This window comes from Pagrus major, chromosome 11 (assembly GCF_040436345.1).
Source record: "Pagrus major chromosome 11, Pma_NU_1.0".
In the NCBI taxonomy this organism is placed as follows: domain Eukaryota; kingdom Metazoa; phylum Chordata; class Actinopteri; order Spariformes; family Sparidae; genus Pagrus; species Pagrus major.
In genome coordinates, this window is record NC_133225.1 from 17,673,978 (window position 1) to 17,688,386 (window position 14,409).

At 39.8% G+C, this 14,409-nt stretch overlaps 1 protein-coding gene across 1 annotated transcript; it reads left to right on the forward strand.

Annotated features, from left to right (window-relative positions):
* Positions 1–2,958: 2,958 nt before the first annotated feature.
* On the forward strand, positions 2,959–12,025 carry lpar3 (lysophosphatidic acid receptor 3). The gene is made up of 3 exons (XM_073476728.1): positions 2,959–3,083; positions 4,942–5,696; positions 10,360–12,025. The coding sequence occupies exons 2-3, from the start codon at positions 4,955–4,957 to the stop codon at positions 10,683–10,685; spliced, it is 1,068 nt and encodes a 355-aa protein (XP_073332829.1). The 5' UTR covers positions 2,959–3,083; positions 4,942–4,954; the 3' UTR covers positions 10,686–12,025.
* The last annotated feature ends 2,384 nt before the right edge of the window (positions 12,026–14,409 follow it).

Consider the following 14,409-nt stretch of genomic DNA (forward strand, 5'->3'; position numbering starts at 1 on the left):
CATGGTTTGTTAATGTTTCCTGTCTTTGTTGTAAGTGTGCATATTGATCTTGAAGTAAGCCAACGAAGCTGCAGACTAACTGGATTGTTGACGTGTTCAGTATTATAATAATTGTAGAGGGAAAGTGATATATAGAACACAAACACACAACACATTTCTACATTTCTGAGGGTTTCTGTCATTGCATGCCACATTCAGAGCCAGGTAGAGATTGAGTAAGCAGGGAGTTTACCGTGACTACACCGGGACTACAGTGTGAGTCAGTTTTATCGCCAAATCTACCAGTAGGTTTAGATGTTGAGACAAGCTGGAGCATGACTTCTTACTTGCAGTGTTCTTACTTTGATAAAATCAGAAGACAATGTTCTCTTGAAACCTAACAATACGCTGTATCAAATTAGGAGTTATTTATAGTGAGCCCTCCATCGTCGAGTGGTGCTCTTTCATTTTAATGTCATCCAAAACATCTTTTGACTGATTTCAGCTTGTATGTGACACGATGCCTGAGGCAGAGGTGATTTTCTGAGCCCTGTTAGTGAGACAATACGTCATTAAGTGCCACCCCATTGAGTGTATCTCCTATGTCGCAATATTGCCCATATGAGTAATATCTGATTTCGAACTGAGATGCAAGTTCAAGTCAAAACTGAGACCAGGGCAGGGCAAATAAAATCAAATCCTTAAAAAAAAAAAAAGAAACAAGGGCAGGGTATTTACTTAAAGGATCTCCGTTTAAAAGATCTGTGTGTTTAGTGGGTCAACAAACATCACTGTCTCCTTTCAACACAATGTGATCTACTAATGTCAATATGCGTGTGTGTAATCTGAAACAAAGCGAGACGAGTCAACACTGCATTTAAGACAACTATGACTGGGGATCTTCGTATGAACAGTTGTGTAGTTCCAAACATAAAACCCGTCATTTAAAGGGGATTCACATGTTTATTGAATTCAAATATTATATATGTTCTTCGGGACAGTTGGGTGTGTTTCTGAATTTGGACTGCACTTTTGGTGAAAGAAGAAATCAGAGAGAAAAGTGAGTTGTAACCTGGATGGATTGCCAAATAAGCAAAGCAGGCAACAGGCCCATGCAGGGCCCCAGACCTGTTGGGTTCCGGTGTCTCAGGGCTGCCAGTCTACTGTGTGCCTTGTGCTTAATGGGATCTTGGAGGAGACAAACAAGGCACATACACTATACTATATACTATACTGACTCTACACACAAAGCACAGTGTGTGGAGTCAGTATCGGGGTCAAACAACACATTTGTGGGACTGGGATTATCAATAAACCTGGCCGTGCTTTGAGATCGAGGAATGGGGTAACTACTATTTTCAGTGTTAACTTTTGTAAAGTCCCAATAATGAATCACTCCAAAATGAAAATACTTCATTACAACTGATGAAGTAAATTGAGTAAAAGTAGACAATGTTATCAGCAAAATGTACTTAAAATATCAAAAATAAAAGTACTTGTGCATAAAAATGTCCCCTGTGGCTAACTGTATATTGTTTTTTAATTATCAATACTAAGTAGGAGTAAGTATGTTTTTACTATGGAAAGTGGTCGATGTGGAGCTAGTTTTAACTACTTTAATATAGCCGACAGTTTTGTGGCCTTGAGGGGGGCTTGTTATTGAACTGAAACCAGGTGAGAGGTTTAGAGATGATGTGTGTCTTTGATGCAGCTGAGCAACTCAGAGATCTGAAACGTGACAAGGGGCCCCAACTGGACACCTGCCTGAATGAAAAGGGTCATAAAGGGGTCATAAGACAAAAAGTATATGTTTTTTTTTGTTTTTTTTCTAATGTAAATCTTAATCAAAAAAACAACAAGGCCTACTAACTTCAACTTTAAAGTAAATTTAGCTTAGTAGAGTAAAAGTACAATTTCCCTCTGAAATGTAGTGTAGTAGAAGTACAAAGTGGCACTCAGTGTTGTAAAAAGGACCCAAAAGTCATACATTTCAGTAAAAGTAAAGATATCATTTTAAAATATTACTTTGGCAAAAGTGAAAGTCACCCTAGTACTTGAGTAAACGTCTTGAAATATCAAATATTTAATGTACTTCATTGTACTTCTATCAAAATTAGCTACAAACATTACACATATATTTACATGTATGTTTACTGTATACTATGGGTCGACCGATGACTAAGTTAAAGGGTAACTTCACCAATACTCATTAAAGCGTGTTTACAGGTCTTGAGGAGTCTAAAGTCTTGTGTGACTTCAGACTGATGCTGATGTGATCTGATAAAGCGCCCCCAGTCACTCAGTGGCCAAGTTGCATTGTGGGTAATGTTGGCACGAGTCCACTGATCTACACTGCACTCCTATAGCACTGTTGGACTCATTATGGACAGTTTAATAAATAACCAAACTTGATACAGCAGAACCAGAGATACCCCCTCTTTTATTATACACATTCTTCTTCCATTTCAAAACATGGCGCCTATATCACCCACAATGCAACTTGGCCACTGAGTGACATCACTGGAGGGAATTTATTTAATCACACGCAGCTTTTTTCTTCCTTCTGTTCTCCAAATATCCAAACACACTTAATTCATACACACTCTACCTTTAATCTCATCTAATCACATATGCAGCAGGACTCCTCAAGACCTGTAAACACCTGTTAACCTTTAAGTACCTAAAAACTGCACTTAAGTAGAGTAATGGAGTAAATGTACTTAGTTACATTCCATCACCTTGGGAAAAGTGGTCGAGCACGTGTTTTTTTTTTCAGGTGAAATAAATAGTTTGGAGTGTCATGAATGAAATGAAATCCTGTAGGATTGTCTTGATTTTTTAATTTTTTCTGCCTCGCGCGCTCAGCAGGAGGAGTTCACGTGTGAGCCTGGGCGGCACACGCCCTCTACGTCACCGAGCCGGAGCCTCAGCCTGGAGACGGTCACTGCTCTTGACTTCAGTCCGTGCTGTGAGCGCTGGTCTGCCGTCACCTCCCTGCCTCTGTCCGTCCACCGCCGCCGCTGCTGGGGGGGGAAACATGTTCATTACCTCGGCACGGAATATTTCGCACCCTGTAGTCTACTGACGCCCTTTATTCACCACAGGTAAACTCACCTGGCTCATTGTTTTTTTTTCTCCTGCCTACCTGGGTTGTGCTTCTCTTTAACATGACCTGTTTTGTCTTTTTGTTTAATTTATCTTTCTGTGGGAAATGTCCTCTTTCCCTCTTTGCCGTTGTCGGGTTGTGAAGTTATTTGCATAAGAAAGGAGGGAAACTGCACTTTAGACTGGCTTACACTGAAAATCTCGTTTCGCAGCATATCTGTAGTGTTTGTCCACAGGAATGTTTGTACAGACACTTTCTAATGTTACTCGACTGAGTTGAACGTTTCGGCTCTCATTTTACTGTCTTAATGGAGTTTACTGTGGTTTTAGTTGTATTCAGAGTAGTAGTATCTTCTTGTAACTTGGTTTTGGCATGTGCACTTGCATCCAGAGTCAAGTCACCAGTACAAAGTTGAAGTACTTCAGAGGGAACTTCAGACTTTAGTGACAAGTTACTTTACAAATGAAGATTTGTGCTTACAAAACATGAAGAGCTCATTAAACGGGATGTTTTTTTTTGTTGTTGTCCAAATTAAACTAAATAAACAAGTGAAGCTGGAACAATCAGTCGATCAGTCAGTGAGATGAATGACAGGAAATGATTTGGCAACTATTTTGATGATCGTTTCAGTCAACGCTCAAAGCTTTTTCTTTTAATGAAATTTTTTGTGATAATTTTGGATTTTGGATAAAACAAGCATTTTGAAGTCGTCACTTTTTGTTAATTGGGCTCTGGGTAATCATAATATGTACTTACAGTATATAGCATTGTGTATTCTTCAATATTCCTCAATATAGGGCTGCAACTAACCAATAAATACATCAATATTTATATAAATTAAGGTACCTGATTATTAGAGCAATTGTTTGGTCAACAAAATGATAATTTTCAGAATCTTAGTTTCCTATAATAACAACAACAACAACAACAACAACAACAACAATAATAATAATAATAATAATAAACTTTATTGATATACCACAATTCATACATAAAATGCAACTCAAAGTGCTGAACATAAAAGCAGATGATCAAAACATTTACGATAAAACAATAATAACAAAATAGAATTGAATTTAAACAGCAGGATAGGACAGAAGATAAAACAGGCAAGTCATCAGGGAAACGCTTTAAGAGGAAGCAATTTCGAAGAATGAAACAATAGTATTCAAATAGCAGGATAAGAAAAGATAAAACATCATTACATAAATCAGTTCAGGAGAAAGCAATAGTAAAAAGATGTGTCTTAAGATTTCAGTTTAGACTCTCTAAGACCTCGTGGCGGACTGTTCCAGAGGTTTGGGACATAATTAACCACGGCTGCCTTTCCGTATTTTTTTGTCTTGACTTCAGGAACAATCCGGGATCCAGTAAGCCAAGTCGATGTCTTTACATGTCTTGTTTTGTCCAAACATTAGTCCAAAACTCAAATTTATTTAGTTTACTATCGCATAAGACAAAGAAAAGCAGAAAATCCTCATTTATTGAGGAGCAGGAAAGTGGTATTTTGCTCGATGAATAGCAGTTTTTGGCCTAATCATTTCAGCTCTTCTTGATCTGATAAATGAAAAAAGAAAACAAAGAAAAGGAAGAGCAGTAACGAGGAGAGATACTGACAAAGTAAAAGCACTCCCACAACAGGCTAGAAAAAAGCAAAAGCCATTTCAAAAAACATTAATTGGATAAATATTTGTATGAAATGAAATTAACATTCAGTTACATAAACCCCATAAAGCCTTGCCGTTATGCTGGATAACTTAAGGAATAGTAAAAAGTACATTGAAAATATAATTTATTATCCAATAAATGAATCATAAATGTTTGACTTCTTACATTTTCTTGTTCTCATTTGACAGAATCGGCTCTAAAATGGCCCAGCAGAACCTCAGCTGTCACTATAATGAGTCCATGGGCTTCTTCTACCAGAACATCAACGCTGAAGATAAATGGGACAAAACGCAGCTCATCCTGGTGCAGGTGGTGGGCTCTCTCTTCTGCTGTTTCATCCTGGTCTCCAATGCCATGGTCGTAGCTGCTGTCATCACCAACAAGAGGTTTCACTACCCTTTCTACTATCTTCTCTCCAACCTCGCCGCCTCGGACTTCCTGGCCGGCATTGCATATGTGTACCTCATGTTTAACACGGGCGAGGTGTCACTTAAACTCACAGTGAAAGGATACTTCATCCGTCAAGGTCTTCTGGACATCAGTCTCTCGGCCTCGCTGGCTAACCTGCTGGTCATAGCTCTGGAGCGCTACATCTCCGTCATGAACTGGAAAGTCCACAGCAACCTGACGAAGAGAAGGGTGACCCTGCTGATCGTGCTGGTGTGGGCCATCTCCATCTTCATGGGGGCTGTGCCGAGTCTGGGCTGGAACTGCATCTGCAACCTGAGCGACTGCTCCCAGTTGGCTCCCATCTTCAGCCGGAGCTACCTGATCTTCTGGTCCGTGTCTAACCTGGTGGTGTTCCTGGTGATGGTGGTTATCTACATGAGGATCTACACCTACGTCAAGAAGAAGACGTCTGTGCTCACGCCGCACACCAGCGGTTCCATCAACCGCAAGAGGACACCCATCAAACTCATCAAGACGGTCATGGTTGTGCTCGGTAAGTGCTGGTCATAAAAGTGTCTGTGCTTCAAGATTCATGCGACAACAGTGAGTCAGAACATTTACAGCATTAGTCAGATGTAAGTAGTAGTGGTTTGCAGCTTGTCTGGGGTTTATGAGGACACTAAGTCACTGCTGAACAGGCTGGATTGTAACCTGTGTTTTCCTGATAAGAGAGAAAAACCTTGAGCAATATAACAAACACTTAAGATTCTCAGTGAATTTCGGGAGTTGTAAATGAAAGCAGAAGAGGAGTAGGCAAAAGGTTTCTTTTATTTCTCTGTAGCTCGTGTTATTTGTCTCCGCAGTCCGATTTTTCGCTCGCTCACTCACCCATTATTGCTTATTCTGTCATTTGATCATGTGCTCATCAGATCAATCATTGAGTGCGTGTGATGTAATAATTAATTATCCATTGCCCTGAAGGACATCCTCCTTAAAAAAAAACAAGAGATTCAGCTTACAGGATGTCAAACAAGGAAGGGTTAATACCTCACTGAATCGTGGCTTGGAGCCAGACTGTGTTGACAGCTTTATTGAAGTCTATAGGACATGACTAAAACCAACACATCTATGTTCTATGACTTCTGATGAAGAAATACCTCCAGAAAACACACTTCACAGACTATTTTAATGACTGATTTTTTTGTTATCAACACACTGTTCATTCCTTGAAAGGCTCCTGTTCGCAGTACAGTTGCTGTCTCATCAGTGGAAATCAGTCAGACCTGCCCCTTTTGATCACAAAAAATTGTGCAGCCAAACTCAAAAAGTCTGAAGTTTCAAAAAAGAGAAATATTCAAGGTGCTCTACTGGCATTAAGGTTAAAAAGCCCTTATTTAGATGCCTATTTCATACTGAAATTCTGAAAAACAAAGACAATGCATGTTAAAAGCTAATATTTAACATGCATAGTCAATGTTTTTAAGAATCTCATAATGAAATAGCATCTCAATAAAGGCTTTTTAACCTTTTTGCTAGAAGAGTGCTTTAGATTTTTCTCCACCAAAGAGCACCTTCATCACAACTTCCCTTTTCTTTCTGAAGTCTGAAGTTTCCTTCTCCTCTCATGTGTTTTCATCCTGGATGAGGCTCTCATATATCCTGGTCTGGCTCTCTTTGTTTAGGTGGTGCAACAGGATACTTTGCAATAGAGGCGAAGAACTCAAATTGTTTCCCTCCCAGCGCCTTCCTTTAAAAATTGAACAATAGGACTGTACCAGTTTTTTCAACTGGGGCACTAAAACAGGGCGCTAAATGCATATTATCATGCCAGTACAGCACACATTGTATACAGTTAATGCCATACCATCAGACTCTGGAATTCTGGTGAGTCAGATGAGTTCATCTCAGCGTTGAATGCACTCAGTTTGCTTCTTTTATTCACTCCTCATGCATTCATCCAAATAAAAACACGCATGAGATAGTGGTAGTGATTTTGGCGCAGTTGCCCTGCAGGATAAAGGTTTGTCATTGTTCCTTGTCTCTTTGGAACTTGGCGTGCTGACCAGATGGCTCGATACACTTTGTAGCGTAGGAGCCGTCTGCCTCTGTACACACTTTATTCCAGACTGCTGTGTAATTATCTCTCCCTGCAAGGACACTGCTGCTCAGCCTGTGTGGCGAACCGTCCACACCACACCACACTGGCCTTCAATGAACGTCCCCTCCTCCCCACCCATCAAAAAAGAAAAAAAAGGCAAAAAGGAAGAGGAAGAAGCTATACTTGAGGTCAATTGCTTTCACATCCTTTGCAGAGTTCCTTTAAGCTTGTGGAAGTTTTAGCACACAGGTGTTGTTCTCAAATCTCCTGTGAAGATTGTAGAAAAGTGCCTGATGCACTCTTGTAGTAGAACATCTGAGAGAAAAAGGAATTAAATCTTAAAGGATATCAAAAATACATATTTTCCTCTTGCCTGTTGTGATCTTTATCTATCAATCTCATTATGGTGTGAGTTGTCACGTTTTGGAGATGTCTGCCCTCTCTCTAATATAATGGAACTAGATGGCCTGTGCTGCTTAAAGCGACTAAAATAATAAATTTGAAAAACTCAGCTCAACCTTTTCCAGATAGCATGATTCAGTTACGCGAGATAATCCACAGATCTTGTCGTAAGCAACTTCATGTCACTCCCCCATCACTTGTTTCTGCACTATGTAACTTCAGTGAGAGGGTATTATGTTTGACAAATTGTTACAGACCTGGGATTTGTATTTAGGACAGCGGTGTTGCACTCAGAAACGGTTGGGGGGGGCGCCAAATCACACAAAATGCCAATTTCTGCATAATGTTGCTTTAATGGCTGAGCTGTAATGTTTGTTAGCTTAGTTAGCTGACCTCTCATAAGCAGGTTATGATTTCTGGAAAGAGTCTTTGCTGTTGAATTTCTTAAATAGATTTTTTTAATGTTTTGAGCGCTACAAGCAGTCTATTACTATTATATTCGAGAGAAAACAGTCATCTCTATGGCCAATATCTCCAAAACTCAACAACTCGCACCAAAACAATCTAGATAGATAAATAGCATTTGGGTAAAAGGGGAGATGTATTTAAAATTTTGGGGGTGCACTGTCCCTTTAGGACAGACGGTAAGGTCCAGGGCCATCATGGGATATTTTAGGAATGGCAGAAAAAACCTTTTAACTCTTGTTCCAGGTGAAAAGCAGTTTGCTGAGGCGGAAACTCAACTGGGCAAACCAGTTCGGAGACTCGTAACCCACACATGCTTTGTTAGAACCAGAGTAAAATGAATGAGTTAAGCGTTGGACAGGGACTTCACATTTGGACATTGTCGCTGGTGTTTGCCTTTGCTGGCACCAGCAACCTAAGAAATAAAGAGTTTTTCCGGTTACTCTAATATCTGACAAATAAGTATAAGGAATGACTTCTTTTGGGCTCTCTTCCTTTGTACTTCACTCCTCATGGCACTAGTTTGGTAAAATATAATTCTTGTAGTTTAATAGCTGACAGCCGTAGTATGCCTGCCCTGAGCGCACTGGAGCCTGTTTGTGAAGTGAAGCTTCAAACCACGCTACGCATATTCAGATTTGTTTTTATTCTTTCACTGCAACCACCATCATCAAACGAATACCGACTGAGAGCAGGAACATGTGCTTGAAACGTGTGTCCCTAAACCCCTGTTGTTTTTTTTCTCTTCTTTGTCAAAGATTTAAGGGGAAGAAAGTCCACTTTTAAACTTCAATACATGAAAAAGTGCCAATGGAAGAAACATTTAATAGGTTTTCTCACTCAATTCCAATTCAGCTCACTTTATTTTGAGCATGCGGGCCATCAAAGACAAAGGAAAGAGGAAGGAATAAAAATAGGATTTAACTGTAAAAATGTGGCCAACCTTTTGCCTTTCAGCCCTAAAAGCAGTGAAAAACATAAAAGATCAACGCGTCTACCAGATCTACTGTAGCTGTGTGCACATGTATCCGTGTGAGAGACAAAGAGAGAGCGAGGGTTGTATAGAACAGCACTTGTTTTTGTTCTGCAGATGTATTGAAGCTGTACAGATGCTGGTTGTGTCAACACTACTGTTGGTAGACAAGTTGCAGCTTGTAGCTTCCCTTCAGTTCCAGAAATCTCTTAGTCGCTCTGTTTTGTGCCCAAACATGTTTGAAATCGATGGCTAATTAGCTGCTTCAGTGGTCCTGTGAACTACAGTTTTATTTACCAAACACACAGCATTAAGGAATGAACACAATACTGTCATTGTATCTCAACTGGTGCCTGCTTGTTGCAATAGTACAAGAATGGGTTGATGCACATCTGGGTAATCAGATACAGACACTTTGATTTGGCAAGCCACCAAACCCAAAGTGTCTGAATATGACGAATCAAATGAATTGTTGACAGCCAGAAACATCCCGCACACGGCACAATAATAAGATAATAAAGGCAGAGAGCGGGTTCTCTGAGAGACACCGCCGAACACGTGATGATTGAGAGGGATTTTGTTGGTAAAATTATGCATGGTATACCTTTTTTAGATTAATTGTCATTTATCAAGCAACAAATTCAAGAAATTCACAGGTTCAAATGTGTAGATGTTCTGCACTGTGGTACTGACATAACACAACACATTTGAAGAAAGATGATTCGATACGAAAATAATGATTATTTACATCCCTAATGATACTCTGCCTTCACTAAGGAATATTATCTCCACTATCTCCAATATAAGGGTGCATTATGCAAGAGTTGTTGGTGGTTAATAAAGTACTTGGCAATGCTTTACAGATCAGAAATAATATGATTTATTGCAATAATGTGTTTCGTCTTTCCACATTTAACTTCAGGATTCCTTTAGGTGGGACTGTTTATCTTTCGCCAAAGTAACTTGTTGATGTAATTAAGCTTGACACACCCTTATACTGGAAAGGGCTGCGGTAAATCAGGGCTGTACTTAAAAATAAAATTTATAAACATTTTTATTTACAGGTTATAATAAACCATAGATTTCTGCTTCATGCTACACCTTAAGCCAGTGCCTGGCAACATCATGGCGATAAGAAGACTCCAGAAAGTTCCTCCACAAAGACAAGAAACAGTCTTTTAAAACTACCTTTTTGTGCAAAGTGTAACACGGGGAAAGCAGATACATGTGAGAAATAAGAGTCTAAACAACCAAACTGTGTGTGATTTTCTCCTGAAGGGGCCTTTGTGATCTGCTGGACTCCCGGCCTGGTGGTTCTGCTGCTGGACGGCCTCAACTGCACAAGCTGCAAAGTCATGAAATTAAAACGCTGGCTGCTGCTCCTGGCTGTGCTCAACTCCGTCATGAACCCCTGCATCTACTCCTACAAGGACGAGGAAATGTGGCAAACCTTCAAGAACCTCCTGCGCTGCATCGGAAACGGCACGCGACGGCAGCGCTCGACGAAGGCCAACGCCAGGCCGCTCAGCTCTGGTCAGGACACGGGCAGTCAGCTTCCATCAGAGGAGACAAAAAAAGACGATCAGAGCATACTCAAGACCTGAAACTTGTTACCAGAACTTCTGTTCAGCTCTGACTGGATGTACCTTATGAAAATACAGACAGGAGGTGACCTGAAAGAGAAGATACATCATCATCTCCAGTTGGTCTCAGGGCGTCGTTAAACTAAAAGTACTTGTTTGAAGAGACACTACAGGCCAGTTGCTTCACTATAGAGCTGGAAGTAAGAGACCTTGATGCACTACTAATTCCCTAAATGGATGCAAGATTTTCAGGATCTTACTGTTTTTGGACTCATAACTCCCATTCATGTGTAAAGTGGGACCCCTGTTGCTCTTTTGGTCTTCCTCGTCACATTCCTGTGGGTTATTTAAACTTGGATAAAACTGCTCTCCAATGGCTGAAGAATCCAGTATGAAGAAAACCCTGGTACATTTCTACTTCCTACTACTTCTTTACTTTCTGTAAAAACGGCTAAAAATCATGCATACTTTCATACTTTCTCCCGAATATAAAGTCGTCTACATCTGCTCGATCTTGTAAGTTTACTTCACGTGTAGCTTTCGAGGAAGCAGCACTGTAATGCATGATTTAGTTAAGAAATGTAAGTTGTTCAGAGTCAGGTACTATAAAACTGTAGTTTTGTTTGGGTAGGGCACAGTTTTAAAGATTATTTCCTGTTTTTAAGCTAAAAATACTGTAAACTGCTGTACTATACGTATGTATCTACTTGTACATCCTGTAAGATGCTTTCAGGAGGACGTGAAGTAATGTCTAACCTAGTTCACACCCTTTTGTCTTCTGTAAGGCAGGTTTGCCTCTGGGGAACAGATAACAGGGTCGCTCCTTTCTTGTATCTTTTGTTATCTTTTTATCGGTTCATCTAAACAAACCGATTCATTCTCGCCGGCAGCACCTCGTGGCGCCAAACTCGTTCTCCCTGTAGCATTTTAACACGTCTGCTTCAACTCACTGAATGGCTGCTGATGCTGTGACGAAACAGCTGTTCACCCGACATTGCAGGGCTTTAAAAGTGATTGCGACACACTGGATTCCTGCAGGAACCGAAGAGGATATGACTGAATAGACTGTAACTCTGACAAATACATACATGCATACGACTTCATTGCTAAATCATTGACAGGGTTCAAACTGCTGTACAGTATTTATACTACTCCTGCTGTAAAGGACACGACGTCATCAAAGCTGTTTTGTTTTTATCTTGGGAGTGTCGGAATGCCACATATGAGGTTTGCAGCTCAAGTGGTGGTGTATTGTTTTTTATTAAAATGAGATTATTCATGGACAGTCCTGTGTGGCATGCCTTTGGACTTTAAACATCATAAAAATGTACTGTTTTTAATTAAAAGCTTGTGGAGTTTCATGTTTTTTTTTTTCTGATATGTGTACAATATATGGATTGATCCAGATGAAATTACATGATACAGAAACAGCAAGCAGCTCAGGGGTTCATTTGAAGAGCTTGCAGCTATATTTCAGTTAATAACGAGTATGACTTTCACTACACAGTTAATAGGACCTCCGATATGAACATCAGTTTGAATATGATCCCTAAAAGTCACGTTTAAGTCATGTGACCGCATTGTGGTCTGTTTAGAGCCTAACACTGGCTTTTTACGTCTAGCGATTTAATTTATGCTTAAAGTTGTGTTTATCTGTTGAGATTATCTTGCTGAACAAAACATGTAAGTATCATGAACTTGTGTTTGCTACAAAGCTTATTTCCTTCAAAAATGCGTCATCGCTACACCACTCTATACTTGCAAAACCAATGTTTCCAGCAGCTAGTTTGTAGTTCAAATTAGCAAATCCTAGCATACTAAATGCTAAACTAATACGGTCAAAGTAAATATGGTCAAAGTAAACATTGCACCTGCTGAACATCAGAATGCTAACATTGCTTTTGTAAGCATGTTAGCATGCTGATATTGGCATTAGGTCAGCCTCACAACACCTGTAGCTGGCTGTAGCTTTTGTTAATTTTTGCACACACCTCCCACTGTGCATCCAACCTTTGCCAAACCGAACCACAAGATTACTTGTAAATCCTGTTTGGCTGAGTCAGGTTGTCTCCTGAATTTTAAATGAAAACAACTACTGATATTACTGATTGTGCAGACATTAGTGTACTAACAAAAAACAGTCTTATTACATGACTTGTACTGCAGTTTGATGAAGTACCGTTCCTTGAGATTTCTTATGCTTGAGAGCCGCCACTTTAGGATGATTTACCTTGTTCAGGCCAATTATTTCCACTCAGTGAGTTAGCCTGCATTATCAGCTAAAGAGCTGAAAAACAGAATTGACTCTTAGTTGGAGGAACAAGATCCTCCTCTGAATTAGCCTGCAAAGCACTTAAAACAATACCAATAACCACAGAATTCAAATTTACTACAGCTTTCAGTGATTGGCTGCGTTAGCTGACACTATTTAAATTGTCCTTTTAAATGTCATCGTATGTGCATCTGATGCTGTTTAATACTACATACTGTAGCCAATGTAGTACATAGCTCCCCAGAGAGCCTTTGAATCGTTACATCTGCCCTCTAATTTACTCAAGTCGACATGCTTGAAATGCAAGCCTATTGTTCATAACCTTTCACTCTTTGCAACCACAAACCCATGGCTGTTTTTATTGTTCCCTCACTCTGTTGGTAACCGGTTTTTATTACAATCCTAATCCTATGTTTGATCCCTTTTGTGCAGTAAAAACCCACTCACATTTAATCCACTGAAACACAACGGCCATCCTTTGACAGCAGAAGAAAAGATTCAACAGTTAAAACATTTTCCTCATAGAAAACTACTCAGTTAATGTTTCAGGTTGAGGTTAGGCTTAATTAAACTCATGTTGTCTCCATTAAAAATACGCTATATTGTAGCGACAACTGTGTCCTAAAGCGCTCTGTAGACCTGTCGTGACTGCTGCCTGCCACTCCGGTTTTACATTCCCAAAAACATGAACTGTAAACTGTGTGGTGTGGCAGACTTTTTTCTACTGCTGTGCTGTAATTATGCATTCTTGAAAAGCCAATTAAATTTCACAGATGTTCATAAATGCTGTCTTTTGGTTTGGTCTTCATCTCAGGGCAAAACAGATGTAGGCAGCGAATGAAAATGTCCATGGGTACACAGGGTATGATGTTATATAAATATCCCTTGTGCCATAAAGGCGAGGACTCATTTGGAGGCGAAGTTCGAAGTTAAATAAGGTATCACTTATTTTCTCCTACATAGTTGCAACATACATCATTATTCAGTGTGTGGGATTTCAACTGAACTCTGATACACATGGTTTTATGGCTGATAAATGGAGGCTGGGAATTTCACTGTACAATGCTGACTCATACTGTGTACAGGAGAGGACAGCGGTACATTAAAGTGACAGTGTGAGATTAAGTAATCAGACTGGATTTAGTGCTTGAACAAAATCAAGCAGTGATGCAACTCTCCAGTCATCAGAGTAACTAGTATGGTGATTTGTGGCTGAAAGCTTCAGAAAATACTTGTTGTAGTGTTTTTGTCCAACAATTGAGTAGTTCGGCCTTTTTTAAAGCAACATAATGCAGAAATTGTAAGCAATTTGCCCCCCAGAGACAAGTGATAGGGGGGCGGAGTGGCACCAGAGACACTATTCACCCTAATACAAGACACAGTACCATCACTATGATTTTGAAGCTGTTATTTTTAGAAAAAAAAAGTTACATAACGTTGCTGTTATAGGTTGATCAATGTTGGCTATCTCTT